The sequence below is a fragment of the Pezoporus flaviventris genome, unplaced genomic scaffold (assembly GCF_033815535.1).
Source record: "Pezoporus flaviventris isolate CSIRO_AGI_PZ_B2104156 unplaced genomic scaffold, CSIRO_AGI_Pfla_v1 ptg000071l, whole genome shotgun sequence".
NCBI classification, from domain to species: Eukaryota; Metazoa; Chordata; class Aves; order Psittaciformes; family Psittacidae; genus Pezoporus; species Pezoporus flaviventris.
Genome location: NW_026892619.1, coordinates 809,764 through 833,754, shown reverse-complemented (window position 1 = coordinate 833,754; position 23,991 = coordinate 809,764). Strand labels below are relative to the sequence as shown.

Below are 23,991 nucleotides of genomic sequence, written 5' to 3'. Positions count from 1 at the left end.
GCAAACAGGACTCGGAAGCAGCCCGGATTCAAAGGGAAAGAAACTTTCATCCTACCTGGAGCTGCAGCCTTGCTCCTGCAGCTGAGGATGAGCATGAGCATGCGGAACGAGGGACTCCAAGGTGCTCTACTAAGGCCAGGCGGGAGGAGGAGCAATGAAAAGCAGGAGGACACCACCCGGAGCATCCCTGCTGGGAGCATCCCTCCAGCAGCGGCTTCTCCCAGGGATGGGGCTTAAAGGAGCATCTCCATTCCCAGCCGAGGAGGGCGAGCGGAGGTTTGGGTCTCTCCTGCTCACCCCCCCGCCTGTCAGTCCCGCAGAGCCCTGGGGCCACGCTGCCTCCTCGTGCGGTAGGTACCTGCTGTGCTGGTGCACCTGCAAGGTGGGACATGCAAAGTCAGTCCGATGGGAAAGCCAGCTCTCGTTGTACAAGGCGTTGATGGCTGGATCCTGCAGAGCTTCCCTGTCCCTGTCCATCCCAGGAGCGCTGGTTGGGGGGGTGCTGGCGTCACCCCAAGCAGGGCACAAGGAAGCCCCGTGTCCAGTCGCTTCCTCCCAAACACACAGGGACCACGCTGGGCTTTGAAAACACCATTTATTACAATGGAGCCTTCCAGGCTAAAATCCCAAGCCAAGGGCCTGGGGTTGGTTTCTGCTGTGGCAGGTTGTGACGGGGCCGTGGGGTTGGGGATGGGGCTTGGTTTTTGCCGTAGGTTTTCCTGTTGAACAAAACGGAGTTGGGAGGCAGGAACGAGGGAGCTCCTGCTCCCGAACCAGGACGGACCCCACTGCTGAGCAGAAGGGATGCTGCAGTGCCTGCAGGCAGCGGGGGACCAGGGTCCCCTGCACTGGGCCTGACCCTGCTGCAAGTCAAAGGGGGTGGCAGAGCCCCCCCGGCGGCTCCGGCTGCCCGGGGTGATGAGATGCCATCAAACCAACCACGTCCCACCGCTCCTGCTCACACATCAGAGTGGAAGCCGATGGGTTCTTCTTCTTTCTTCCTCTTCTTCTCCTTCTTCTTCTTCTTCTTCGTCGCGCTGCTGATGTTCAGCAGAAGAAACAAAACCACCCCCAAAATACCCCCCCGCCAGCCCTCGTGCTCCTGCAAACGGGAGTTTCTCCTGCAGCGTGCGCGGGCAGAGCAGGGCTCCAGGAGCTGCCGCGCATCCCCAGGGATGAGCCCCTGCTGCCATCGTCTCCTCCAGGGCTTCGGCTGGTGGCGTCTGCTCCACGCCTGGCGCTGGGGCAGGTCACCCCCGTTCCTCCTCCTCCTCCTCCTCCCCGGGATGCTGGAGCCAGGGCGAGGATGGGCTCTCAAACCACAGCCGAGGAGGAGGAAGAGGAGGAGGAAGAGGAGGCTGTGGCTGCCGACGATGAAGGAGAGGAGGAAGGGGAGGAGGAGGCGTTCCAGAAGAGCCAGCGCCTCTTGGGCTGCCGTTTGAGGTGGAGGTAGTCTTCCTTCTCCCGCTCCTTCTTCGCCCGCTGGTAGTGATCCTCCTCCTTCAGGTACCACACCGGCGGCCAGCGGTGCTTCTCGAAGTACTCCTGGTTCTCTGCAGGGAGACGGGGGGTGAGGGCAGTGCTGGGACCCCTGGAACCCCCGTCTCCCCGCCCCGGCCCCCACTCACCTCCCGACATGGCCTTCATGTCCCGGGGGAACTTGCGGCAGACGTTGTTGTAGTTGGTGCAGATGTGATGCAGGCACCAGTCCGCGAGCTGGTAGGCGCAGTGGAACTGGGAGAGATGGAGCCCACGTCAGAGCCACCCTCGGGCACGTTAAAGCCATTCCCCTCGTCCTGTCCCCATATCCCTTATATCCCAAAGCCCCTCTCCAGGTTTCCTGCAGCCCCTTCAGGCACTGGAGCTGCTCTAAGGTCTCCCCTTAAGGAGCCTTCTCTTCTCCTTCCAGCCCTTTCTCCTACCTGAGCCAGCTCCAGGAACACGAGCACGTCCCCATCGATGTCAACCATCATCTGTGCCGCCTCCATCAAGCCGGTGACCGTGTACTGCTCTGTGAGGGACACACGGGGTTAGAGTGGCTGGGACCGGCTGACACGGGAGCTCGGGGACAGCGGGGGGCCAGCACCGCGGTGCAGCCGGTGTGGGACTCACCAGTGAGAGCCACCAGGTGCGGCAGGCAGAGGCGGTTGGCGAGGATGATGAGCTTCATGTCGTCGAGGTCGGGGCTGGAGCTGAACTGCCCGGTGTACAGGTACTCCAGCACCGCCCGCATGCAGCTCTTGCTGGTGTAGGGAAGTGCCACCTACGGGATGCGCTCCGTTGTCACCCTGCGACCGTCCCCACCTGGTCCCCCCTCCTTCCCCCTGCAGGCTCCGGGCTCACCTCGTTGGTGGAGCTCTCCACGAAGGGGCCGCCGAACATCGCGGCCATCCAGTCGCAGCTGGAGATGAGCAGGGGCTTGTGGGCACTGATAGCACCATCATCCAGCACGAAGGTGACATCTGGGGACAAGCAGAGGGATGCTGCTGGGACCATCCCTGTCACCCAGGGCTCAGGCACCCCCTGGCTCGCACTGGGGACCACAGAGGGAAGGGGACAGAGCCTGCTCCATCCCGTGTTTTCTCCCTAAAGACCCCTATTTCATTTCCCAGCATCTCCTCATCGCGCAGAGGAGTTCAGGGGAGGGCCTTGCTCGGGCTCTGCCTCTTCCAAGCGCTTTTCCCAAGGCACAACACAGCACATTGGGAAGCAAAGTGGAAATCCCAGGAAGCAAAAGTCTCGCCCAAGCTTGAACCTTGGGAAGGAGCTCGGAATTGCTGGGGATTTCCCATGCCCCGCTCTGCTCTCCACCCTGGCCCACGGCTTCTCCCCAAGGCCGGCACATGCTTGTCCCTGACAGCGACAGCTTGGCCTCATCCAGACCCAGCCGGAGGGATGCCGGGACACTGGCACCCTTGGGACATCACCCCGCAGCAGCACGGCGCACGCCGGTGGCATGCGGTGCTGGGGAAGGCCCATCAAGGGCACGTTGCTGCTCATAAATCAATGACCCCATGAAATCCAGAGCCAGGGAGTGGGGGGGGCAGGAAGTCGCCTTTGCTGCTCTCTGTGGACAAACAGAGCCCTGGGAGGGCTGGGGAGCAGCAGCCCCTGCGGAAGGAGCACCCCTCGCAGGGTAAAACACAACGCTACGGAGCTGCCAGGCACCCAGAGCGTGTCCCTCATCCTTCCATTAGAGCCCCCACAAGGGAGATGCGGTCCTCCCCCTCAGCCCGTGGTTGTACCCGAGAAAGTCCCCTTGGCCAGGCATTCCTTCACCCGGTTGGTCCTCCGGACGTGGAAGGCTTTGGTGATCTCCTGGTTCATGAACGCCTCGTTGTTGAGGATGTTGGCCACCATCATGCGGAGGTCGAACACCTCCAGCAGCTCAGCGATGTGAGCTATGTGCATGAGGTCCCGCTCGTTCTCATCCAGCTCCCCTGTGTACAGGTACTTCAGCACGGCCCGGAAAGGACCCGGCTGGATGGAAGCGTCCATCTTCACCACCACCATCAGCTTGGACTTGTAGGTCAGGGGGTCTTCTGCCATCTCCTCCTGGATGCTGGTGAAAGCCCGGCTCCAAGAGGACAGGTTCCGTCCCCGCCGCAGCCCGTGCTCCCCGTTCTCGTAGCGGTTGCCCCGCAGGATCCCATCACTGGTGGAGGCTCTAAGGCACGGTTTCCTCTGGCCAGACCCGGCCTCCTCGGTGCTCTCACAGATATCAAAGCTCGCAGCACGGAGGAGGAAATCCCGCCCGTGGTGCCTCTCCTCTTGGTGCAGCATCCGCTCGGCGGCCGCGGTGACGGCCACCCCGAAGCCGTGCCCCGTGGTGCTCTGCTGGTCCTCCTCGCTCAGGTCCATGAGGAACAGGTCGTAAAACTTGGAGGAGGAGGTGGAGAGGTAGATCTTGTGTGCGTAGATTTTGATCTTCTCTTGCAGCACCAGGATGACGTCCGCGCACAGCGGGTCCTCCAAGAGGTGGGCAGGACGCTCCTCGTTGTTGGAAGGGGGGTCCGGGACGATGATGATGGGTGGAGGGGGCTTAGGGGGCAGGAAGGGGGCTTGGAGGAGAGGCCGCTGCACGTTGCGGAGATGGGACTTCCAGAACTGCAGGTGACGGCGGGAGATGAGGGCGGCGCGGATGGCGTTGTCAAAGACGTCCTTGATGCCAAACTGGGCCACCACGCTCGTCTCGTAATAGGGGATCCCCAGCTCCTTGGCCACCTCCCTCCCCTTCTCCGGGGGAAGGATCTCATTGGGTTTGATCGGCCTAGAAAAGAGGGGGGACAATGGAGAGATGTGCGCTAAGGAAACGCGCCGGGCAGGCGCAGACATCCCCGTGGCGCGAGCCCTACCTGGCCAAGGGTCGCCGTGCCCGATTGACGGCCTCCAGGTCGGCGTAGCGCAGGTCGAGCTGGCAGCCCACCAGGATGACGGGCGCACGGGGACAGAAGTGCTTGATCTCTGGGTACCACATGGTCTTCACGTGGTGCAGGGAGTTGGGGTTGGCGATGGAGAAGCACAAAACCACGACGTCGGACCTGCGAGGAAGGGGAAGGTGCAGCCTGGGGATGGAGCGTTGCCCTCCCACCATGCCCAGGGTAGCCCAAGGCTCTGCCTCTCTCCTACCTGCCATAGGCAAAGCGCCTGTCTTTGTGGTGGTCACCAAAGGTGTCCCAGAGCCGCAGGGACACGCTAACATCATCTACCACATCCCGTGAGCGCTCCAGCACCTGCGGGAACAGAAGCACCATCCAGCTCCTTAGTCCTTGAGCCCTGCAAGAGCGGGGGCTGTCCCCACAGCATGCAAGATACAGAGGAGTCATCCCCAATTCCCCCATGGGGAGGGTGCAGCTCCCTTTCCTTGGGGTTCCCTTGGAGTACCCCATCACCCTCACCTCCTGGCAGACACGGTACTGGTCGATGGCCCACACTGTGGGCACATGTGTGGCAAGGAGCTGGTACTGGGTCAAAGTGGCGTTGCAGGCGCGGGCGCAGATGAGTCGGGTCTTGCCCACCGCGTTGTCCCCGACCACGACGCACTTGATAGTTTCTACGTTTGGCCTCTCATAATCCATGTCAGAATCCATTAATTGGGACCTGGAGGGGAAAGGGGGGGGGGGGGGGGTCGGAAATATGCTTGGGAGAAGCCAGGGTGGGCTGTCTCCAGATGGGATGGGATGGGATGGGATGCCAAGGTGGGGGCGAAGCAACAATACGATGCTGATACTCACACTAGGAGCCACCAGCCCCTGGCAGCACGGGGGACGCGCTGCAGTGACTGGGGGCGCCGGTGAAGGCAGGAATGCAGGCAGGGTGCAGGCAGGGTGCAGGCAGCTCCCCAAAGCTCCCCACCAGTCCCCTGTAACGCTGCAGGTGCCCGTGGCAGCGTGCGCTGCTGTGCCGCGCGTCAGACACATGCCCTGCGTTTCATCCCCTCCTCCCTCCCCGCTCTGCCTCACGCTTGTTCATGTGAGATGAGGCTTCCTCCTTCCCCCCCCCTTCTTCCTTTCCCCTTTCTCCCTTTCCAGCCTTTGCAAGCAAAGCTTCCAGATCCGACCGACCGAGCGCGCACACGGGCACTGCCAGCATGGCTTGTGGAGGGGCTCTCACCCTCGGCGCTGACCTCCCACCCCATTCCCACAGGGAATGGTTGCTCCCAGCTAAGAGCAGCAAAGGAGAAACTCATCGCGTTCGCAGGAGGATCAGGAGCCGTCGGGTTTGGGAAGGCTCCCAGCATCTCCAGCCTTCCCCGGTACTCCCAAGAGAGAGGTTGGTGCTGTGGGTGCTGCGAAGCCGATGCAAAGCACCCGTATCCCGTGAGGTGTAACACCCTTTGCCTGCTCAAAGCCCCCTAAACCAGCCAGAAGGAACTCACCACAGCATTAAGACAGGGGTTTATGTGGTTTCCAGGAGGAAAAGCAGGGAGGAGATTGAACCAAAGGGGGAAAAGGACAAAGAAAAAACCACCTCACATCCCAATCGCTTTGAACTTCCCAAAGCCACAGATCTCTTCCCCCCTCATCACCCCCTCCTGGGCCCGGCCTCACGCGCTGCTATAATAAACCACCAGCGCCAAGGCTCGGTGAGCTACAGCACCCGGTAACGATGGCAACGGAGCGCGGGGACCACGGCCGCAGCGCCCCAAACCTGCCTGGCAAGGACTTCCCAATGTTAGCACCTCCCTCCCGTGCGCAGGCTCCCTGGGCACACCTGAGCTACACCAGGCAGCGGAGAGGGCACGTGAGAGGGCTCCGCACCGAGCAGCATCGAGCCACAGGGCAAGCGTGGGCAGAGGCGGGTGGCACTGATCCAGGCTGCTTTGGGTGCCAGTGCCGAGGCATCTGCTGGTCCCAAGGCAAAAGTTCTCCGAGTTGCCTCATCCCCTCCATCCTTTGGGATGCAGGGAATCCTATCTGCTGAGGGCATTGAAAACTGGGAATCGCCACATCCTTGGGCTCTGCACAGTGCAAAGAGTCAGGGCAGGTTCCCTCCTTCCCTGTTAACCCATGGAAATCTGTTTCCATCTCATTCATCCCCCTCCACCACTGTCCCTGCTCTTCCCGGGATCAGCTTTCCCCTATGGGACCAGGAGATCTCCGGGGGGGTCACCAGTGCTCATGGAGCTTCGCTGCAGTTATTTTTAGGACCAGCCGTGCTCCCAAGCGGGCCAAGCTCATTCAGATGGGGAGAAGGCACATGGAGATGACAGCTGCGGGTGGCTGTTTGGATGCTCATCCTGCACCCAGCCGAGCACAGGGGAAAGTCTGGTGCTCCGAGGGAATTAAGGGCTAAATCCTAACGGGATCAGTGCCTGCATGGAGGGGAGGAAGAGGGGGACAGCAGCAGGCACAAAATATGGGCTCGGAATAAAGCAGAAGCACACTGGGGAGCTCCCGTCACCCCCGGAGGGGGCTGAGCCTCTTTGCAGGGACAATTCCAACAGCACCACGTAGCCACCTCCGCAACCACCTTCCCCCATCTCTCCAAAACCCACCAGAGAGCAAGAAATAACCCGAGATGCCAAAACATCGGAGATCCCCCCCCAGAAAAAGCCTTTCCCTGTGGAGCAGGGATGCTCCAGCCTGCAGCAGCCCCCGGCACCGCTCTCCCTGCCAACCGCAGCCCCTAACCCAAACCATGGGCACCCAATTCACCCCAAAGGGACCCCCCAGAATCGCTCCTTCCAGGCTGCCCAGCCCGCGGTTGCCAAGGCAACTGCACCATCACCCCCGGACCGTCGCCTAGCAACTCCCAGGCTAAAAATCCTCCATCCCGCACCTCGCGAGCGGAGGAGAGGCCCCAAAGCGGGGGGAAACAGCCCCAAAACGGCAGCGATGCACAAAAATAACGCGGCCCCTCCAGGGACCCACCGACCGGCAGCCGTGCGCTGGGGGCGAGCCGGGGCCCGGAGGAAGGAGCCGGGGCTGTGCAGGCCGCGATGGGAGGGAGCGGGGCCCCGAGCAGGGCTGCGGCACGGACGGGCCCGGCCGCGGCACAGGGGAGCCGGAGCACCGGGAGCGGGGCATTGCGATGGGGCCGGGGATGCTCGGAAGACCCACACCGGGGATGTGGGGCACTGCGATGGGGCCGAGGGTGCTCGGAGCACCCATATCGGGGGTGCAGAGCATTGCAAGGGGGCTGAGGAGCACCGGGATTGGGTGCGGGGCTGTACAGTGAGGATGGGAGTGCTCGGAGAGCCCACGCTGGGGGTCCAGGGCATTGCTATGGGGCCAGGGATGCTCGGAGCACCAAGATTAGGGCTTCAGGGCATCGGGAGTAGGAGCAGGACACTGCAAAGGGGCCAGGGATGCTCGGAGGACCCGGATCGAGGTGCAGGGCATTGCAAGGGGCCGGAGGTGCTCGAAGCACCCATATCGGGGGTGGGACATCTCAAGGAGGCCGGGTTAGACCCAGGCCGGGGGTGGAGGGCACAGCAGTGGGGTCGGCGGTGCTCGGTACCCCCGGGCCGGGATGCGGGGCACTGCAAGGCAGCGGTGGGTGCAGCGGGACGGGGCCGGGCGCCGTGAGGGGGCAGGATGCGCGGATCGGGGCTCGGGAAGCGGGGGGGGGGGCTCCCCGGTACTTACACCAACACAGACGAAGCGGCGGCTCCCAGGGGCCGGGGCCGGGCTCGCCCCTCCGGACATGGCCACGGCGCAGGTTGCGCGGCTCTGCTCGGCGGGGCTCGGCGCTGCGCTGCGCGGCTCAGGGCCTGGGGCGGTGGGGCCCATGCCGGCACCTCGGCCGCCCCGCGCTCAGCATCCGCGGCCCAGCTGCGCTGCGCGGAGCCCTGCGCGGAGCCTTGCGCGGACGAGCCCTGCGCGCTGCAGTCGCGCCCGCCCCGCCTTTCATTCACAAAAAACAACCGGCCCCACCGAGGCCCCGCCCCCGGCCCCCCGCCGCCGCCCATTGGCTGAGAGAGACCGGGGGGGGGGGGACTCCTGGGGGGCTGCGGGACCCACCTCCTGCCCCCCCTCGCAGGGGTCTTCATCTTGCTCCCCACCATCTGCGCCGCATGGGGACCCTTGTCCTGCCACCCCAGTCCTGCCCTTGATAGGGACCCCCATCCTGCGCCCCCAATCCTGCCTTGAATGGGAACCCCCATTTTGCCCTTTTGCCCCCCAGTTTTGCCACGGATTGGTCTCCATCCTGCCCCTAACCCACACCAGTGTGGGACTCCAGCCCTATACCCCCATCTCAGCCTCCATCATCTGCTGCATCCAGCCTTCATCCTCTCCCTGTATCCCATCTCCATCCTCCCTCCTCTCCCTGCTCTCCTGCCGCTGGGAAAGGGTTCACCTTCTGCTTGCCCCCTCCTTGGACCATCTTTCCCCCCCAGCCCTTGTTGGACGGGGGCTACCCAGGATCTTCCAGCCCCCCAGCTCCCTGCCAGGCCACGCGTGCTGCTGCAGGCCATCAGTCCAGCTGAGGAAGGGGCTGCACCAGAGCAGACCCCTCATGTGGCTACCCCCAACTCCCAGACCCCCCCCCCCCTCAGCACCCGGGGCTGTTCTCGTGTGTGTGGGGCAGATGTGACCCATCCATCCACACGCTGCAGTGCTGCCCTTGCACCCCAGCCCGTAGCGCTCCTCACAGCCCCCTCCTCACCCCACAGCCCCCCCCCAGCGCTGCCCCAAACCCCCAGCTCAGGGCACATAAAACCCCAAAGTCATCCCCGCAGCGCGGCTGCCGGGAAGGCGCCCGGCCCCGCTGCCTTGACCCCGAACATCCGCATCATGTGATGCCTCGCCATCCTTTCCCAAGGCTTTCGGCCGCCTTTCCCCCCCCTTTTCCTGGCGCCGGGCTAAGCTCGGCCTCCCCAGCCCGTGGCACTGATGCAACCCCGCGTCAGCCGGCGTCAGACCCCGGCGCTCACCTCGCAGCTCCCCGATCCCTGCTCCCCATCCCAGCCCTGCATCCCGGCCCCCCCCTCGGCATCGCCCCCCACCTCACCTAACTCGCAGGACCGGGATCTCTCTCTCCATAGCAGAAGGAGATGGAGTCGCTTATTGGGGAAGGGGGGGGGCGGTCTGAGCCGGGCATAGGCAGCTCCCGGGGCTGCCTCCGAGCCCACGGCGGCTCCGTGAGCCCGTGGAGAAGCTTTTGGCTTCCCAAGGAAGCTGTTCCGAGCCTTGCAACGGGAGCTGCGAGCCGCCGAGCCGCAGCTCCGAGCCTTCTCCTGCTTGGAGTGGGTCACGGGGAAGGAACACGTAAGGCTGGTTTGGAGCCGCATGATTTGGCTTATTTGCTCTCTTGTAGCAGGTGCTTAATTGTGGCATAAAGAGCTGCCGGCAGCTTTCTGGGCAGCCGAATCCCGCCTGCGCCCTCCCTGCCAGGCACAACAAAAGCTCGATTGTCGCCTGCGGGGCTCCCGGGCCCTTTTCCCGGCAGGAGGAGCAGGGACACGGTGGTGGGAGGCACCAGGGAGGGCTCCGGGCATGGGAATGCGCTCCGGAGCATCTCCATGGGAGGCAAAACGCGTCTCAGCTGATGCGCTGCATCCCGCTGCTGCCCGGGGGTGGCGAGGCCGGCACCGCTGCCCCTGTCAGGGCTGTGCTTACAAAGCTGTCCTCTCCCTGCTCCCATGGCTCTCTCTGATTTAAGCCTCTTGAACTTGTCCCAGAGGGCTCCCACCTGCCCAGCTCCATGACCACCCTCATCCCCAGACACAGCTCCAGAGCCGATGCTGAGCGCTACAGGGGGGTCACACCAGGAAGCTCGCACTCAGCACTCCACAGCATCCTCCTACCTCCATCTCCCCCTTCCCAGCAAGGAAAGAAGCAGCTCTCCGGGTATCAGACACGAGCAGATACTGCTCCAGGCATTGGCAGTCATGGGGTAAAGGTTGGACTTGTTGATCTTAAAGGTGTTTTCCAACCTGATTGGTTCCATGATTCCATGCCCTCCCTGATTAAACTTTATGACTCTAATGCCGGAGCGTTCCCATCCCTTCCCAGGTGCTCCCTGTGTCCAGCCTCGCTGGGGGCTGGCCGACAGGGATGCAAACCCATCTGCAGCTCTGCCACCACTGGAGCTGTAACAGGGCTGCCCCCAGTGCCCCCCACCCTGGTCCCCACATGAGGCTGAGCTCAGTGGTATTCACCTTGCAGAGGACAGCATCCCTCACCAGCAGCACCCTGGGAACAGCGCATTTCGGGGGGGGACACCCCAATCCCCCCTGGCAGCCCCCGCTGCTGTGGGCCTGCCTTTGCCTTGCTCTGCCCTAAGCCCTGCCGTGGGGTTTCTGCCTTATCCATGCGGGAATGGAGCAAAGGGGAGCGAAGAGCAAAGTCCCCTGCAGAAAGCGGCTGGAGGAAGAGCCGTGAGGAGGAGCAGGGGGTACTCACAGGCTGTGGGCCATGGCTGTCATCTTCCCGGCGGGGCTGCCTTTCCCTTGCGTTTCCATCTCTTTCTCCTGGCAGATCCCGAAGGGGAAGGGCAGAAGGGCTCTGTGAAAACACCCCACACATGGAGTCACATCCCGCAGCCACCCCCTGCCCTCTTGCCCCGCTACCCAGGGCACTGAAAGCCTGTTCTCAGGCACGAGGTCTGCTCTCCCCATGCCACTTCCTTCCCCACACGGAGCAGCCGAGGGGGAGATGCACAGATCCATGCAACAGGCATGCACAGACCCATCCCTTCCGCTGAAGCCCAGCCACAGCCTCCTCGCAGCCCCAGTGGTCAAGGGGGAGTCCCCATTCCCTGCTCCAAGCATCTTACCCTGGGAGTGGGAGCCTTCCCTGCGGGCACATGGAGCCCAGGCCGTGCCTGGTGCCACCACCGAGCATGTTTGCCTTGGCCAGGGCTCCGGAGCAAGGCAGGGCAGCGGGGCTGTCCCCTCCTTCCCCAGCTCTGCATCACTGGTGCCTGCACACGTCAGGCTGGAGCAGAGTCCAGCTCGGGCTTCGATCCCGGCAAAGCCTGGCTCTTGCTGGGAACGGGGTTCAGAGACCTGCCGTGGTGCTGGGTCCTCTGGATCCAGGCAGGAAGAGCAGTGAGGGTCTCCCCTCCAATGTGCTGCTCTGCTCTGCTGCAAGGGATCTGTAGCATCCCCCAGGCACCCATGCAGGCTCCATCAGCCTTCCCTCACCATGGAGGGAGGTGGCAGCTCACGTAAGTGTTGTTTACGGACTTAATATCCATGTGGACCCAGCAGGCAGGGAAGTCTGCAACCAGCACCCTGCCAAATGCTGCCAAACCCCAATCCTCATGGATGTGCCTCCACGGGCTGGGACAGAGAGGCCGGAAAACTGAAGGGGAAGGTCAAGAACAAGCCAAAAGAGCATTTCTGCACCTTTCATCTCATGTCCTGCCACAGAGCAGGGTCTATGTCCGAGCCAGGAGATGGGAGGCTCTGGAAATTCACTGCACTTGCATCCTCTGACCCAGCCTGGCTCCCGTCTGCCAGCCCTGAAACAAGGCACCTGATAGGCCACGGGTGGTAGCTCACCCTGCCATCAACACCGCGCAGCATCCCAGGGATTCATCACTCCCTCCATCAATATTTAAACCCAGATGGAGCCATTTTACTGCTGTTTAATGCCACGTGTCCTCCAAGCACAGCATCCTCCTCTAGCAGAGCTAGTGAACATCTGGGGCTCGAGGAATGGGGTCAAGGTCTCAGCCTGCGTGTGCTGGATTCCTGCACCCTTCAGCTGGGATGTGTGGGATTTACCCCACGGAGTGAGAGGAAATCCCAGCTCCTGCTGCTCCTCCAGCTGCTTCCCATCGCCTCAGCCAGGTTTGGGGATGCAGGCCCGGCCCCATGCTCCCAGGAGGGCTGCAGCCGGGAGCGCTCGCAGGCTCAGGCTGCTCCATGCAGCATCCGCAGCATCAGGAGCTGCTGACGCCTCCTGCAAGCGCTGTGAAAAGCTGCTATTTTGGGGAAAGTTCCTCTTGTAACGGTGCATCCTGTGGCTTCGCTGCTTCCCTTTGCTCCTGCTATGGGAAGGGCTGCAGGAACAGGCTGCTAACACCGCCAGCAAGCCCGGGCTTGTCAGCAGGGACGGGAAATAACCCCCCCGAAAGGCATCCATTCCCACATGGTGCCCTGCTATGGGTGCGGGGGGGCAGCCGGGATTGCTGCAGCCTGGGGACCGATGCTCAGAGAGAAGGGGGAAGTGTGGGACCTTCCTGGGCCTGGTCCCATGGCGCAGGGCTGGGGGGGGGGTGGGGTGCTGTTATCTCCATCTTAAGAAAGGTTAATTAAAAACTCAAAGAAGAAGGAGTCTGTTTCTAAGCAACTGTCTCCAGTGGGGATGGAGAGCAGAGAGAGAAGCAGTGATGGGGAGGGAGGAAACTTCTGGGGTCCCACAGCGCCCGGCAGGACCGAGGGGGTGAGGGATGGAGCAGAAGAGCTACTTGGGCTCATCTCACCCATGGTGGCTGCTTGAAAGGCAGGAGAAGAGGAGCCTTGGGGTGTGGGACCAGCAGCAGCAGCAGCGCTGGGGCAGGGCAGAGGGCGATGGGTGGGAGCGTCACCCCCTTTCCCCACCATAGCCCATGGGAGAGCGTCTTGGGGAGCAGCACCCGAGCCCCAAAACCACTTCCTGCCCCAACGGCTGCCCCTGCCCCACCGCAGGCAGCAGGAGCCAGGCAGGCAGCGCTGGTGCTGCATGGACGCCCTTGACTACCTGCCAGGAGACATCAACACCCCTTATTGAGGCAGCAAGGAGCAGCCATGGGGAGGCTCTGGTGCGATCCGTTCCCATGGGACAGCATCGGCCCCACAGCACAAGTCCCTTTGATGTCTCCTTGCACGTGGCTCTCTGCCCACAATGCCAGCTCCAGTTGCCACCAGTGCAACCCATGGAGCCTCGCTGGGGTCCAGCGGCTCAAAGGGGAGCAAAGGGGCAATGAGGGGATGAGGAGCTGAGAGCATCACCCGCTCCAGAGGGAAAGGAGACAGGGAAGACCCCCTCCGCCTCACCTCATCCCATTGCTGTGGCTGGGGCCAGCCCTTGCAGAGCTCTGGGGTGGGGAAACAGAGCTGGAGGTGCTGGGTGCAGGCGCTGTGGTTACCTGTGAGCTCCGGCTTGGCTCCGTCCGCAGCGATCCCCTCCGGTCCCTTCGCTTCCCAAAGGTGCCAAGTGGCCAGGGCAGGGAGGACGCGTTTTTATACGCTCGCCCATGTGATCCAAACAAATGCCCTAAGGATGAGTTTTTGCACTGACACCAGTAAAGGGGCCGGCACTAAAACCTGTTGGACCACAATCCGAGCTCCACACATGGGAATTTTCCACTCCGGGTGCGCCGGCGGCACGCGCCGGGGCCCGCTCCCCATCGCTCCCACTTCCCAACGGGCTCCAGACTCATTCCTAAATGCTTCCAGCATCGCAGCTGGAGCAAATGGGCCTGGATGGAGGGGGGGGGATGGATGGGAAGGGGGAAGGAAAGTGTTTAAGCCGTTGGTTCCACCTGAAGTCTGCAAATCCCTTGTTTCTCCCATGATCTGGGGAAGAAAACACAGCAGAAGATGCCAGCCAGGGTGAGAAATGAGAGGGAATCCTTGGAAAACCAAACCCTCCGTGCAGCCTTGGGGCTTGGCAGTGGCACTTGGGCACGGGCTGGGAGGTGCTTGTGGGAGCCACAGGCCGGGGTCCCTCGCTGGGATGCTGCTCTGGGATGCTGCCGGCGTGGTGCTGGTGACACTGAAGGCAGGTCCCAGGGCAGGGTGAGTCAAAGCGAGCAGGATGGGAATGGAAAGGGGAGGGCGAGCTCTGGATGAGTCAATGGGAACCAAGGGACCAGGGAAATGGCCACGGGCCATGGCAAGGTGTTTGGCAGGGGTGATTCAGTGGGACCAGCTGTGAGTCAATGGGAAAGGAGGGAGCTGATGGGTGATGGGCTGCAGGTGCCCACCAGGCTTAAAAAGAGGCAGGAGGAGCCTCCCCCCTGTCCTGCTTCCCTTGGAGGATGCCTTCTGCGGGTAGAGATGCAGCTGATAACAGGTAGGAACGTGCTCTGCGGCACAGGCACCAGGGGTTTTGCTGGCCAGGTCTTGCCTCACCTTGTAATGGGGCTGGTGCTGCACCCCAGGCACCTCTGGTGCTGCGTGTGGCTGGCACCCAGGGCTGGCTCACACCTCCAGTGAGCCCTTACCTTGCCCTGAGTGAAGCTGGAAGAGGGAGCAAGGGGCATTTTCATGCCTGACTTGGTGCAGGCCCTAAGAGGGCTCCTTTTTGCTGGGCCATGGAGCAGGGAAAACGTTCCCAGCCTGGAGCAATGCCTGGTGTGGAGCAGCCTCGACCTCTGCAGGGTGCACGTTAGTCTGTGCCCTGCATACGGGGGTCACCATGGGGGGGTTCTCAGCCTTCCCTGCCCCATGCTCAGCCCTGAGCCAGCCCCAGCCTCAGCCCTGCCAAGGAGCTGCTGTGGGGCTGGGGCCGTGCCAGACCTGCCTGGGCACAGGCTCCCCTCTGCTGCCGTGCTGCTGGTGCGGGCCTGGGGATACTGGTGGTAGGTGGGAAGGGGGGGGGTTGTGCTGTGTTTGGGGAGGGTCTTGGGCTCTTTCCCCTCTTGGTTTGCTGCTGGTTGGGTTGTTGGGGATGTGGGAGCCCTCTTGGTGCGGGGAGCTGCGAACGGGGGTCACCTTGGGGTCCCCTGCACAGCCGGGGGGCTGGGAGTGGGTGTCTGGGGAGGGGGGAGCTGGAGAAGCCTTTTGGAAGCGGGACCCGAGCTCAGGAGTTCCCCCAATCCTGGGTACCTGTGGGGAGCACCCTCACCCCTTTCCAGCCCCAAACAGGCTTTGAAGGGAGCAGGGCCCCCCCCCGCATGGGGCTGTGATGGGGCTCGGGCTGGGGCTCAGCTGAGCCCATTAAACCCATGCAACCCCCGTGGCAGAGCAGTTAACCCCGTTTAAGGAAGGGTTAAGCCAGTTCAGTGTGGCTTGGTGGTGTATTGGTGCAGAGGTTAATCTGGTGTAAGTACATTGGGGATTTGGACTAATTGAACCCGTCTGTCTCCCTGCTTTGTCTGTGATTTACCAGGGTCCATCCAGCCTGTGCTCCCCTCAGAGAGGGAGAAAACAGGCTGTGGACTGAAGGGAAGAGCCACATGCAGGCTGAATCCACACGGTGCTATTTATAGCCAGCCCAGATTCCCTGCGGATCCCTGGCTCCAGCTGGCACGGGGTGGGCAGCAGAGCCCTGCCAGCCCATTGGGAACTGATGGTGCAACTGGTGGGGCCGGGTTTAGCCAAGCCTGAGTCAGAGCAGAGGATGCTGCTTCCTCATCCCCAGCTCCTCATTAACCTCCTGCCCTAGGGCTTTCCCACGAGCAGTGCCCAGCCTGGCCCGTGCCGTTGGCACGGATGGGGAATGGGTATTTCCTTATTGCTGGCATCCCCAAAGGGCTGTAATCACAACTGGAGCACCCATGGGGCTGGGAGACGCCTTCTTGCCAGGGTGCAATGGTGGGAGAAGGGTGGCAAGGGAGGTGAAGATACCTGGGGGACCCTTCCATAACCTGGTCCCTGTGCCCATCAGCATCCCTGGGGTCAGGTTGAGCAGAGGGCACACCTGAGGCTTTCTCAGCACTATATGGACCCCCATGGCGCTGTTGTGTGTCAGTGTCTGCAGCCATGCTGGGCTCCTTCTCCCGCCTCTGGGAGCGGGGATGGAGGGTCCTTAATGCTGGAGCTCCAGCACAAGAGGTGCCTCTGGGCAAGGGTGTGAATACAAGGATGCTGATGGCATCAGGCAGGGCCTGGTGAGCAGCGCAGCGCCGCTGGGAGCTGCTGGCTCTGAAGGCAGGAGGCTCTGCACAGCTCTGCCTTGTGACTGCTTAATATAGGCCAAGTGAAAACACTCTGCCCAAAATAGAAGCCCTTCTCCAGGAAGAGCTGCAGCTCCGGCAGGAGCAGTCACAAGGTGCTTGCTGGTGGCAGGGTGGGCTCTGCTATGGTTACTTGTGCCACGGGCTGGATGCCTGCACCAAGGTCACCAGCCTGGGCTCTGCAGCCATGCAGTGGCACCCCCAAGCCCCCCACATGTGCCGTTTGCTGCTGGGGTTCATGGGGTGCGGATGGGATGCAGATGTGGTCACCCCATCCCTGCTCCATATGATGCTATGGGTGAAGGTGCTGCTGCCTTGCACTCAGGGCGCTGTTGTGTGCTGCAGGGGCTGAGACACGTTCCTGCTTGTGGTGCTGCTGGAGCTGAGGTTTGGGATGGAGCCAGGCCAGGAGGAGAAGGGGGGGGCTCCCTGTGTGATGCTGCCAGGCTTGGGGGGCTGCTCCCAGCCATGCGGTTATTGCCTGGGAAACGGGGAATGTTCCTCCTCTCCTGGGTGCTCCGGTGATGCCCATGAGGGAGAGGGGCTGGTGCTTGGCTCCGGGGGCTCGCAGCAGCCCTGGCTCTACTCTGATACCCAGCGTGTGCTGCGCTGCATCTTCTGTTGGGATGAGAGTGCAGGAGCCTGCAGGCGCTGCAGCTTCAAAGGGTGAAAGCATCGTGCATCCCCTCCCTGATCCCATAGCGATTCCTGCCCGGAGGATGCTGCAGGTCTGAACCCCCCTGTGGGGCTCTGAGCCTTCCCCTTTGGTCACTCAGGACCTTTTCTAGCTCTCCCCTGAGCAGGTTTGGATTCGGCTTATTCCGGTCGCAAGCGGAGGGCAGGTTGGTTTCTGCCCATGCCTTCAGCTCCTGATCCTTAGGGGCACATGGACCCGTCCAGGGGAACCCGGAGCAGATTCAAGCCGAAATAAAGCCGTCGCATTCCCTAAATCCACTCAACTCTTCCCCGAAGCGGCCCCACAAAGCCCTCGGCCTGGGGGCTGGCAGGGGCAAGGTGAGGATGACCTTGGGCACTCGCTGGGAGTGGGGCCGAGGGGGAAGCGGGAGGACGGGCTCTGACGAGGTGAGAGCAGGGCTGGAGGTGCCGCCGGTTGTGAATGGGGAGAGCGGATGCGGTTTTGTTTCCTTTGCCGAGCGAGTGCCACGGGAAAAGGCAGCTGGGAATGGGCTCCCTTCAGGAGAAAAGATCCAGGGAATTCCCCTGGCCAGGGCTCTGCCCAGTGCTTTGCTTGCCGGTGGGGATCCGTGCCAACAAACGCCTCTTGGCTGTCGTTCAGGCCCTAGGAATTGGTTTCTGTGGGGAAACTGAGGCAGGAGGAGCCCAAATCCCAGGAAATGCTGGACTTTGAAGGAAGAGCTGAGCTCTTTCTGCAGCAGCTGGGTTGGACTTGGGGGGGGGATGAGGACATTTAGTGCCCAGCAACGCCTTTGCTAATGCACAGCAACAATAAATAGCTTAAGGGGGGGGGGCTTCAAGAAACCTGGAGAGGGGCTTTGGGCAAGGGCCTGTAGGGACAGGCCAAGGGGAGTGGCTTGAACCTGCCAGAGGGGAGATGAGATGAGCTCTTAGCAGAAGCCCTCTCCCATCCTGTGAGCCTGTGAAACCTTTGCTTTCAGGAGCATCAGAGCAAAGCCACGGCCTTGGCCCCATGTGAGAAGGGGGCAGCTCCCAAGGGGCTGGAGTGGTTCGCTGTGATTCACCCCAGGGCTGCAGCAGGGGATGCCCGGTTCCAGCCTGGGGGGACAGCCCAGGGCAAGGCTGCCCCTGAGGGGACTGGGGCCCAGCACCGTCTCCTTGCTCTGTCCCTGCAGGCAGTTAATGGCTGGGGATTGCTGAGGTCACTCCATGGGATGGGATGGGATAAACTTGGATTGCATCAAATAAACCAGGTTTTTATGGGGCAGGGATGCTGTGCCGGGTGAAGTTGGAAAAAGCCCTGAAGTGGGTTGGAAATGGCACTGGTTAATCTTTAACAGCCACAGGAAGTCTGTGGCTTGGGTGGGAAATTCCAGAGCTCCAACAGTGTGCTTTTGGCTCCTGGTGGGACAAAAAGCTGCTGTCTCGTGAGCATTTATGGGGAATTCCTGACCTGGAAACCTTTGGTTTGTGTTAAAACCCGGCATTAAGTAAAAGCAGCAGAGCTGGGGGCTCTGCACGTGTGAAAGCTTTGAGAGCCTGTCCCGTTGAGCTGATGTTCCTTGAAATGCTTTGGGTTCTGGTTGAGCTGTGCCCTGATGCTCTCAGTCACCCCTGGGTAAGGTTCTGGGGCCTTGGCAGCAGCCTGTGAGGCGATGGAGGGCGCTCGGATGCAGGAGCGGGTTACAGCACTATTCCCAGTAGTGGAGGTGTGAAGCATCCTCGTCAGCGGAGGCAGGATCTCGTTGAGCGCAGGGTGGAAGTCCTGGATGAACACAGCTTCCCCCAGCACCGCGCCGGAGGCTTCCCAGCAGCTGGAAAGACGAGATTCCTGCGGTCCCGCACTCTTAGTCAGGAGAGGTGCCATGCAAACGCACTGGGGAGGAGGCTGGCTCCTGTTCTGCACCCGCCTTGACACCGCTCTCGGTGTGTTCTGCCATGGGAGCATCCCGCTCCGGAGGGGAAGCGGCTCAGTGTGGGCTCTCAGTGCGTGGTTTATTGGTTCTCCCTGGCTCTGAGGGCTCCAAGCACGGGCAGGAGGATGGGCTGGTGGGAGCTGCCCGTCTCCTGCATGGGCTTGTGAGGCTTGGAGCAGGGGTGCAGGCAGGGCTGTGTCTGCTGCAGAGCCAGCAGGGTCCGCAGTCTAAATCAAAGTCTGATGGCTTCATACCCCTGGGGACCCATCTGGCTCTGCAGGAGCTGTGCTCCGGGTGCATCACTTTGCCATGGATTTTATACCCTGGTGATGAAGTGTTCAAAGCCAGGTTGGACACAGGCTGGGAGCAAGCTGTTCTTGTGGAAGGTGCCCCTGCCTGTGGCAGGGGTTGGAGCTGGGTGAGCTTTAAGGTCCCTTCAACCCAGCCCGTTCCATGGCGTGGGTTTGCTGCTGAGGCTTCCTGCTGCCTTTTCAACAGGCTCCTGAGCAGGGGAAATTAAATCTTTGTCACTGCTCTGCAAACAGCGCTCAGAGAAAGGCTGAGTTCATCTTAGCAAGGATGCTGCAAGCGGCTGTTGCTCCCGTGGGTTTTCCTTCCAGAGCATCCCCCGGGGATCCTTCTGTGCCTTGTCTGTCAGCAAACCCTTTGTGCTGATCCCGTTTGGGGATCCTCTAGGGAGCTCTCCGGATTGGAATGGTTGATATTCCCTCTGTGTGAAGGGCTTCTCTCCGCTTCTGTGCGGAGTTCACCCCGTCTGTGGCTTTTGCTGCTGTTTGGGTGACCTCTGCCCCGTGGTCACCCATGTTAACCACTGCAGGAGCCAAGGGGATGCTCACAGTGATGCTGCTTGCCCAGAGAAGCTGTGGCTGCCCCATCCCTGACAGTGTTCAAGGCCGGGTTGGACACAGGGGTTTGGAATCCTGCTTTTCCCAAAGCCACCTTCCCATGCCAGGGTCTCTTGGTAGCTCTCATCATTAACACTGGGTGTCCTTGCCTGTGTGGCTGTGCTGGGGTATCACCCCCTTGGCCTGATGGAGGATGTAAGCCCCGTTTTGATGCTCCTGACTCATGCCAGCCAGCGCTCCTGGCTGCGATGGGAGCAGCGTTACTCACGTGAGCCTGCCTGCATGCTCAGGGCTCTAATTATGGGCTTTGCCCATGCTGTAGCGTGGGAACCGGAGCCATTAGCCCCTAAACCCTCCGGATCATTCCCAATACATTAATGTTTCTAATTGCTGAAGCCTCATGCCTTTTTCCTCTCTGTAATGACAGTGGTGCTGGCACTCGCTCGTGCTCGCTCTGCGTGCTGGCACTTCATTATATAATGATACAGTAAGTGCTGTAATACCCATTCCCAACTGGCAGTGGGCTTCTCTGCCTATGCCTCACCCAGAACCGATGAGGCAATGGGGAGGACAGGCCAGTGCTACTAAATACTTGGGCAGCATCCTGTATAATGAGCTGGGAAGCTGCTGGTGCAGAGGGGGATGTGGGCCAGGTGGGGACCTGAATCTGGTGGATGGGTCGGGGACCAATCCCTGCGGGATGAAGGCACCGTCGCCTGTTTCCGTGCTCCTTTAGGGACGAGCTGCCCCTTCCCCAGGCTGTGTTTTCATTTCCAGTCCATTCTTCCCCCTCCTTCCAGGGAAACCATCTCCACGGCAACCTCAGAACTCCAGGCTCTGCCTCAGAGCTGCTCTCCCATCCCCAGGACCTGGCTGGTAAGTCAAGGGCCTTGGCTGCTGCTCCGGGCTCCTGGGGCCCTCAGGATGCTGCAAGGGGAGGTGAGGGCTGGCGCCGAGCTGGGCAGGGAGGGGGGTGTCTGCACCCCGTGTCCCAGCTCCCCTCATCCTCGAGGCTTGGTTTGTGCTTTGTCATCGTTGCCCTGGTGCAGGAGAGGCTGTGGCTGGGTTCAATTGGACCCTGGTGCTGTCCCCATGCAGATGCTGTGCTGGGGGTCAGGGATGCTGGTCAGTGCCTGGTTGTGCATCCATTGGAAGTGGCCTTGGTTAGACCATGGCCAACCCTGATGCCAAGTTTTCATCTTTCCCATCTCCTCTGAGTCCTAGGAAGAGCAGCAGGGAGCAGGGGCTCTGTTCCCTCTTGGTGTTGCTTGGGCTTGGAGTGCAGCGTCGCAGTGGTGGCAGTGGTGGCTGTAGCTGCTCTGCTGCTGTCCTGTCTGCGCATCCCTGGTGCCATCCTTGTAGGCAGGCAGAAGTGGCTCTTCTGAGATGGGGAGGGTCTTGCTGCAAGCCTGCCGGTGGTCCCATGTTTCCTGCATGGAGCAGCAGCAGGGAGCACGGTTTATCTGTGACGTTGTTGGGGTGACTGATGTGGAACTGGGGTGAGGTGGGAATGATGTGTAAGGATGGGTGTGCTCGGCCTGGAGCTGGCTTCTGATGGGGCTGAGCTGCATCATGGTGATGGGGATGCTGTGGCTGCTGGGGGGGAGCACTGGGTCACAGCCCTGACCCTCGCTGTCCCTTGGTCCCCACAGGGCAGGATGAGGCCGCTGGGTGCTCTGTTTCTGGCTGCTCTCCTGACTGGTGCTGCAGCCCCATGGCCTGATGAACCTTCCAGGACCTGCTTCTTCCAGATGCTCAGCGGAGGGGACAGCTTGTTCTGCAGGTGAGGGGCTCCCCATTGCCTCCAGCCATGCACTGCCCCACGCGTCCCATCGCCTTCTGGGACAGTTAATTCCACCATCCCCTTTGCCAGGGCTATAAGTACCCATTGCTTTCTTCCTTGGGTTTTCCATGGGGAGTTCCAGAGGGAGGAGGCTGCTCCTTGGGGAAGGGAAGTTCTGGAGCGGTTCATCCTGCACACCTCAGGTTGTGCCACGGGGATGCTGATGTCGTGTTGGTGGCCTTGAGGCTCGCTGCACACAAGCTGTGGTACCCAACAGCTTGTCCTGGTGGCCCCTTCCTCCGTTAGATGATGTGGAGAGGAAAGTGCTTCAGGTTGGAGCTGGAGGCACCTGCCCTGCTGCTGCACTGTCAGTACCCAGAGCAGAGCAGGCTCATCCAAGCTCCCACGTCACGAGGAGACTCGGTTCAAGCTGCTTGTCTGCAGCCAAGGGGGTGAGGGTGGCTTTGTTCTCCTCCTCCCCATCTTCAAGCCTTAAATTCACCCCATAGGCCATGATTCTTTTAAAGCCTGTGGAGAACGTGGCCCCTCTCGGGTGTGCGCAGGAGGGTGCTTATCCTGGTGCACAAGGTGCCACGCTTGGTGGCAGCAAGCTGGATCCTGCATCCCCTGCCCAGCATTGGAACCAGAGCTCAAGCCTGGCTGGGAAGTGGCGCTGATTCCCATCCACTGCACGGTGTCTCCTCATCCATCCTGCGTCCTCTCCTTTGTCTCTCCAGAGGGGATTTGGAAGTCATTTACCCGGAGCTGGGCGACGTGAGCTGCTCGTACATCCCCAAGTGCCACCAGTACCGGGAGCGTATCAGCAGGGAATGGGGCAGCCCCCGTGTCCGGTACCCGCAGGCTGACAAGGTGAGTCCTGCGCTGCTCTGAGCTTTGCTGTTAACTCGAGGTGTATCCGGGTCACAGGGGAGGAATCCATTGGGAAAGCATTGCTTACGCATGTGTGCGCTTGGACTTTGAGCTCTGGGCAGGCAGGGAAGCTCAGTGCCTTTGCTTCGGGTGCTGGGGATGGCCTGGGAGGTGTTTGCGCAGTGCCGTGCGTTGCTTGGTAGCCTTGTCCCGTGGGCAAAGTGCCATCAGCCGCAGGAGCTGGTTATTGGGTGACTTTCTAAGCTGCTTTCCTGTGCTTCAGGGGTTTGGTTTGAGGTTGAGCTGCGGGTAAACTGAAACTCCACACGCTCCCGCTGGTAGGGGCCATGTAGGGACAGGCCAAGGGGAATGGCTTTAACCTGCCCGAGGGGAGACTGAGATGAGCTCTGAGGCAGAAGCTCTTCCCTGTGAGGGTGCTGAGGCGCTGGCACAGGGTGCCCAGAGAAGCTGTGGCTGCCCCATCCCTGGCAGTGCTCAAGGCCAGGTTGGACACAGGGGCTTGGAGCAAGATGCTCCAGTGGAAGGGGTCCCTGCCCCTGGCAGGGGTTGGAGCTGGAGGAGCTCTGAGGTCCCTCCCAACCCCCCCCGTTCCATGAGAACGTTTTCGTCTCATTTGGTGCCGTTTCCGTCGCGTTTTAAACTTCCCCTGAACTTCTTAAAGCAAACCCGAGCTTGATCCTGACCCCCCCCCCCTCCGGCCCCCGAAGCTGCTGTTGCCGCTCGCCGCCACCGGGTGGCAGCATTGAACTTCCCGAGCTCCAGCGCTGGGCGCTCCCGGTGGACCGGGGCTGTCCTGGGCAGGGGAGGAGGAGGAGGAGGAGGATGGATGCGGTTCCGTGCAGGTCTGTGCTAGGGGTTGGGATCGCAGCATCCCGCTGTGCCCATCAGAGGATGTGGTGGCATCAGCCTTGTCCCCAAACCCTGCCGCGATCCTTGCCAGCAGCCCATTGCGGCTTCCCCAGCGCTGACTCCAACCCCGCTAAGGGGGAGGCTCTGTTGGTACCTTAAAGTGGCAAGAATCAGTTTTCCTGGCTGCTTCGTTGCCGTCTGGGAAGTCTCTTCCCCCTGTTGATCACATGGGTTGAAGTAAAACTCTTGCCTTAAAGATGTCCGATTCCTCCAAAGGGTTAACCCACCCGCACTGGATGCTGTTCATGGATTCATCCCTCACTTGTGTGTGGCTTTCCAGGAGTTGGAGGCTTCCCGGGGATGCAGGCACTTGCTGCTTGTTGTTGTCCTGGAAAGCAGGGAGAAGGGCAGGGCCTGGGCTGTGGTGATGCTGATGGATGTTGCTCTGCCCAGCAAATGATGCTGTGGGGAGAGGACTTTGGGGCTAAGCAGGCCCAGACCCTGGGACGTGTTGGGGGGGATAAAGGCTTTGGATCTGTGAACCTGAAAACAAAGCAGGTGAGCTTTGGCTTTGGAGCTGTCTGTGTGCACCATGCTTGGGATGGGATGACCGCTGTGGCACTGGGATGGGCAGGTCCTTGGGAGGACTGGATAGCTTTGAATTGGTTGCAGAGAACTGGTTCTGAATTCCTCAGGTTTTTCTCTATGGGAATGGATGGATTCTCTCCCAAACCTGTCAGGATGCTTTGGG

The 23,991-nt window shown here is 61.4% G+C and overlaps 2 protein-coding genes across 8 annotated transcripts in view; one reads left to right on the top strand and one right to left on the bottom strand.

The window, feature by feature from the left end:
• Nucleotides 1-1,125: 1,125 nt before the first annotated feature.
• RHOBTB2 (Rho related BTB domain containing 2) lies at nucleotides 1,126-13,594 on the bottom strand. Of its 5 annotated transcripts, none has more exons than XM_061472399.1 (11): nucleotides 13,525-13,594; nucleotides 10,851-10,952; nucleotides 4,899-5,100; nucleotides 4,630-4,733; nucleotides 4,356-4,541; nucleotides 3,246-4,270; nucleotides 2,344-2,462; nucleotides 2,113-2,263; nucleotides 1,923-2,011; nucleotides 1,629-1,734; nucleotides 1,126-1,553 (listed from the first exon to the last, which is right to left on the bottom strand). In XM_061472399.1, the coding sequence occupies exons 2-11, from the start codon at nucleotides 10,907-10,909 to the stop codon at nucleotides 1,315-1,317; spliced, it is 2,280 nt and encodes a 759-aa protein (XP_061328383.1). In that variant the 5' UTR covers nucleotides 10,910-10,952; nucleotides 13,525-13,594; the 3' UTR covers nucleotides 1,126-1,314. The 5 variants fall into 5 exon arrangements, with proteins under 5 accessions (XP_061328383.1, XP_061328382.1, XP_061328384.1 ...); XM_061472398.1 differs by lacking the exon at nucleotides 13,525-13,594 and adding an exon at nucleotides 11,224-11,343; XM_061472400.1 differs by lacking the exons at nucleotides 10,851-10,952; nucleotides 13,525-13,594 and adding an exon at nucleotides 9,457-9,829.
• Nucleotides 13,595-13,934: 340 nt separating this feature from the next.
• Nucleotides 13,935-23,991, top strand: part of PEBP4 (phosphatidylethanolamine binding protein 4) — a 70,337-nt gene continuing 60,280 nt past the window's right edge. Inside the window, exons 1-4 of one of the 3 annotated variants that reach the window (XM_061472393.1) lie at nucleotides 13,935-13,990; nucleotides 20,518-20,593; nucleotides 21,370-21,500; nucleotides 22,238-22,370. In XM_061472393.1, coding sequence (XP_061328377.1) covers nucleotides 13,950-13,990; nucleotides 20,518-20,593; nucleotides 21,370-21,500; nucleotides 22,238-22,370 — 381 coding nt within the window. In that variant the 5' untranslated portion in view covers nucleotides 13,935-13,949. Of the gene's footprint in view, nucleotides 13,991-14,416; nucleotides 14,454-20,181; nucleotides 20,205-20,517; nucleotides 20,594-21,369; nucleotides 21,501-22,237; nucleotides 22,371-23,991 lie in introns of those variants that run through there. The other 2 variants (XM_061472395.1, XM_061472394.1) reach the window with 2 other exon arrangements.